Below are 5,160 nucleotides of genomic sequence, written 5' to 3'. Positions count from 1 at the left end.
GGTGGCAGCCGGTAGCGAATTGCTTTGTAGACGTCAGAAACAGCGGGAGGCAGCGTGCAGGTAAAAGGGTATCTAATGCTTAAACTAAAAATAAACACAAGGTGAGTGCCCCTAAGAAAAGGCATTGAAGCTTAAGGAAGGCTATGCAGAACAAAACTAAAACTGAACTGGCTACGAAGTAAACAAAATCAGAATACTGGACGACAGCAAAGACTTACTGTGGAGCAAAGACGGTGTCAACAATGTAAATCCGAACATGACATCAATGACTCAATGAACAATGTCCCCACTAAGAAGGATAAAAACAACTGAAATATTCTTGATTGCTAAAACAAAGTAGATGCGGGAAATACCGGTCAAAGGAAGACATGAAACTGTTACAGGAAAACACCAAAAAAGAGAAAAAGCCACCAAAATAGGAGCGCAAGACAAGAACTAAAACACTACACACAGGAAAACAGCAAAAAACTCAAAATAAGTCACGGCGTGATGTGCCAGGTGGTGACAGTACACCTAATTTGAGACAAGAGTTATATTGATGCATGCTTGGTTATGGTTTAAAGTCATATCCAACAATTGCGACAACAACTTTTTACTATCAACTGAGTTAAATTTTTTAATGATTTCTGCTGGTGGTGTGCCTTGGCTCACAAAAGGTTGAAAAACACTGCCTTAAGGGCCCATTTTATGTCCTAATTTGAGCTATTGAACTGGCGAGAGATCCACATTTTTGCTGAAGATTCCCAAAAAATTTAAGAGCACTCCTGTAACTCTGACACAATAAATAGACCAAAATCAAATATCTTCTGTAGAAGTCGTTTTTCAAATAAGACTAATGGTTAAGGGCGAAGTCCGGCCCCCGGTCTTTAGCTTTTTGGAAATGTGGCTCCCAAAACAATATTCCTGGTTTAGGAGGTGAAGGAGCATACGCATTCTTCCATGCAGAGTCTCTTGGCTGAGGGTGGACCATGAGGCGTGTTGTGCATGACGCCACATGTCCCACACATGTCCTCTGAGGTAACAGTTTGTGGAGGTTGGTATCCAGGCTCCTGAGGATTGAGAGGGTCTTTGGAGAGCAAGATACAGATGGCAGGGACGGTCCTCTGCACGGTCACACCTGCGTCGCCATGTCGGGAATTTTCCCAAACCTCATTCACTGTCTTGTAATAGAGCTTGGACACCTGGTGGAGTCCTCCCACTTTACGCTTGAAGATCTCCGCACAAGTGATGGTCTTGGTGACCCCTCTGGCCGAGCCGGTGAAGACAACCTGTCTCGGCGACGTCCCGAGGCTGTCTTTGCCTTCGCCTTGCATGCGAGCCGTGGCAAAGCGCAGCAAATTGCGGATCTTGCTTCCTTCTTTCACTCTCATGTGGAGAACGCCTGATGTGGCGAGTCCGGGAATGGGACAGGGGCCGAAGTCTTCTGTGCTACTCACTCTCCTCGAGCTGTTCGGATTGACAGATGTGCTCCTCATCTGATCCTGTAGTTCTGTCATGTTCAAGAAGGGTCCGAAACTGCTGAAACCAGGCGATAATGTCTATTTCTTTGGAGAGATCCTCAGTCTTCCGTCATTTTGAGATAACTAAGGAAGAAAAAGGTAATTTCTTCACCGAATCCCTCTGATGTCAACGGCGTCCTTGCTTTATTCAGCAGTGAGGACAGCTGATGCCAACACATGAGGCTCTGAGAGAGGCATGTACACAGAGCTCTTAAAGGCACAAAGCCAACTTTATTTAGACCGTGAAGCCTCAGGAATCGTGAATTAATACACGTGATTGAATGAGGCCCTTGCAGCAAATCTCCATTGATATTATCCCAAAAGTTGACTTGATTCCATTGTTACAGGTTTCATCCTTGATGACCATATGGTTTTAGTAACATATACCCTTTGCACTACAAACAAGGAGCCATGTGGTCTTGAAGAAGTGTCTTCCTTTGTGCTAATGCAGCCATTTATCCACCTTGTAGTTAATCAAGCACCTGCTGGGTTGACCCAGAAAATGTCTGCTCCACAATGTGAATGAATGAGAACATTCAACCCTTGAAGCGGTGACTTTTTTGGCTAAATGTCTGTAAAACACAATGGGACATTTCTCCGCAGATGCCAACAATGCTGACGGGAGAAGGGGAGGCAGCTGTGCATGGGGCTCATATGGAAGCACAATAGTGTTATAATGTTGTCTTTCTGCCTCACAGGAGCAAATGCATCCTTTGTTTGCTGACACGGACAATAAACACACTCAGTTATTTGCTCAAATTAAACCCAAGGTTCAATCTTGCCATGTGAATGCTTTTCAATGTCAAATCTATCATTATTTTGTTCAGTATTCAACTGAAATGTTTTGGGGGCAACATTTACAGAAAACACAGGTCACCGGACTTCTTCCTGTTACAATCTACCATGAATTGATTTAAGTGGACCCCGACTTAAACAAGTTGAAACACTTATTCGGGTGTTACCATTTAGTGGTCAATTGTAAGGAATATGTACTGTACTGTGCAATCTACTAAAAAAAGTTTCAATCAATCAATCAAAAACAGTCGTCTTTTTTATGGTGCGATCCATTTGTACTGGGAAGTCGGAATTCTCGAGTTCCTAGTCGGAAAGTGGGAGCATTCTGACCACGCCCGAGTTCGTTTTAAAGATGGCAGCTCTGGATGTAAACAATGATATCCGCTTCTATAATATCCGTTATTAGCACTTCTGGTTTGTTTTTGTCGCAGTAAATCAGCCATATACATTGTATTGTTTTATGTTTATACATAGTAACATCACTAAACTATATTACTGACAGGATGCAGTGTATCTCCCATAACAATGTGACCTCGGAGTATGTTAAGGTAACGTGTGGAGTTCCCCAGGGTTCGGTTCTTGGCCCTGCACTCTTCAGCATCTACATGCTGCCGCTAGGTGACATCATACGCAAATACGGTGTTAGCTTTCACTGTTATGCTGATGACAGCCAACTCTACATGCCCCTAAAGCTGACCAACACGCCGGATTGTAGTCAACTGGAGGCGTGTCTTAATTAAATTAAACAATGGATGTCCGCTAACTTTTTGCAACTCCATCCATCCATCCATTTCCTAACGCTTGTCCCTTTTGGGGTCGGCTGGAGCCTATCTCAACGCTAAGAAAACAGAAATGCTGATTATCGGTCCTGCTAGACACCGACACCTATTTAATAATACCACCTTAACATTTGACAACCAAACAATTACACAAGGCGACTATGTAAAGAACCTGGGTATTATCTTCCACCCAACTCTCTCGTTTGAGTCACACATCAAGACTAAAACAGCCTTCTTTCATCTCCGTAATATCGCTAAAATTTGTTCCATTTTGTCCACTAGCGACGCTGAGATCATTATTCATGCGTTCGCTACGTCTCGTCTCGATTACTGTAACGTATTATTTTCGGGTCTCCATATGTCTAGCATTAAAAGATTACAGTTGGTACAAAATGTGGCTGCTAGACTTTTGACAAGAACAAGAAAGTTTGATCATATTACGCCTATACTGTATATACCTTTATATACTTATATATATATCTATACTGGCTCACCTGGGCAGCACGGTGAAAGAGGGGTTAGTGCATCTGCCTTACAATACGAAGCTCCTGAGTAGTCTGGGGTTCAATCCCGGGCTCGGGATCTTTCTGTGTAGAGTTTGCATGTTTTCCCCGTGACTGCGTGGGTTCCCTCCGGGTACTCCGGCTTCCTCCCACCTCCAAAGACATGCACCTGGGGATAGGTTGATTGGCAACACTAAATTGGCCCTAGTGTGTGAATGTGAGTGTGAATGTTGTCTGTCTATCTGTGTTGGCCCTGTGATGAGGTGGCGACTTGTCCAGGGTGTACCCCGCCTTCCGCCCGATTGTAGCTGAGATAGGCTCCAGCGCCCCTCGCGACCCCGAAGGGAATAAGCGGTAGAAAATGGATGGATGGATGGATATACTGGCTCACCTGCACTGGCTTCCTGTGCACTTAAGATGTGACTTCAAGGTTTTACTACTTACGTATAAAATACTACACGGTCTAGCTCCATCCTGTCTTGCTGATTATATTGTACCATATGTCCCGTCAAGAAATCTGCGTTCAAAGAACTCCGGATTATTAGTGATTCCCAGAGCCTAAAATCTGCGGTCCCCTCCAAGGTTTCTCATTGTCATCCCATTGGATTGAGTTTTTTCTTGCCCTGATGTGGTATCTGAGCCGAGGAAGTCGTTGTGGCTTGTGCAGCCCTTTGAGACACTCGTGATTTAGGGCTAAATAAGTAAACATTGATTGATTGATAAACTACATTTATTTCATGTGATACATACGTTCTACATTGCTAGCAATAGAGTCTGTGTTTTCTCTTCATCCAGATTGTTTGAAAGTTGCAGAAAGAGTGCATATTTTACCATAAGTTGTTTATATTCAGACAAACGCAAAAATAGCTTTAGTGATTTCCGACTTTGTAGCTGGAACGCTCTCAACTGACGTCATTACCGGCTCGGACTTCCCACTTCTAAGGTGAATGGAACGCATCACTAGAACCAGGGTCCTCTACAGTGGACATTGGATTTTTGGTCTTTTTATTTTTGTCACAGTTACAAATTGCCTTGCCTACAATGTAAATCAATCAATCAATCAAAGTTTACTTATGTAGCCCTAAATCACGAGTGTCTCAAAGGGCTGCACAAGCCACAACGACATACTCGGCTCAGATCCCACATCAGGGCAAGAAAAAAACTCAACCCAATGGGATGACAATGAGAAACCTTGGAGGGGACCGCAGATGTGGGGACCCCCGCCCCTGGGCGACCGGTGCAATGGACGTCGAGTGGAAATAAAATCTATAGATTTTTACGGTAAAAAGCTCTATTGGCAGAATTTTACTGTAAAGTGTTTACCCCAAATAAATTGAAAAACAATATTACTGTTATTTTTACAGTAAATTTCTGGTGACTGACCTGCCCGTTTTTTTCCCCTCGTAAAATCAAGTCGTTTTTACAGTGAATTACTTTAAATTGTGACCCCAAGACGACGTGCAGGTAAGACAAGTATTTTCATTATTACACGGCATGTGCAGCAAAGCAAACATGAATTAAACAATCCTAGAGCCCTGACTAGAGGGCGATGGAGGCATGAATAGAAGCCTGAATTATCTACCG

At 43.4% G+C, this 5,160-nt stretch overlaps 1 protein-coding gene across 1 annotated transcript; it reads right to left on the bottom strand.

Moving 5' to 3' along the window:
* Positions 1–642: 642 nt before the first annotated feature.
* Positions 643–3,288, bottom strand: rpp25a (ribonuclease P/MRP subunit p25, a). The gene has a single exon (XM_061969331.1). It carries the CDS (start codon positions 1,494–1,496, stop codon positions 909–911), a length of 588 nt encoding a protein of 195 aa, XP_061825315.1. The 5' UTR covers positions 1,497–3,288; the 3' UTR covers positions 643–908.
* Positions 3,289–5,160: the final 1,872 nt, after the last annotated feature.

Source organism: Nerophis lumbriciformis, linkage group LG10 (genome assembly GCF_033978685.3).
Source record: "Nerophis lumbriciformis linkage group LG10, RoL_Nlum_v2.1, whole genome shotgun sequence".
NCBI classification, from domain to species: Eukaryota; Metazoa; Chordata; class Actinopteri; order Syngnathiformes; family Syngnathidae; genus Nerophis; species Nerophis lumbriciformis.
Note: the sequence above shows the minus strand (reverse complement) of the source record. Positions and strands in the feature narration are given on the sequence as shown.

Bases quoted from the DNA above. Each gene is read 5' to 3' on its own strand.
- rpp25a (XM_061969331.1), bottom strand. From the start codon at position 1,496: ATGACAGAACTACAGGATCAGATGAGGAGCACATCTGTCAATCCGAAC.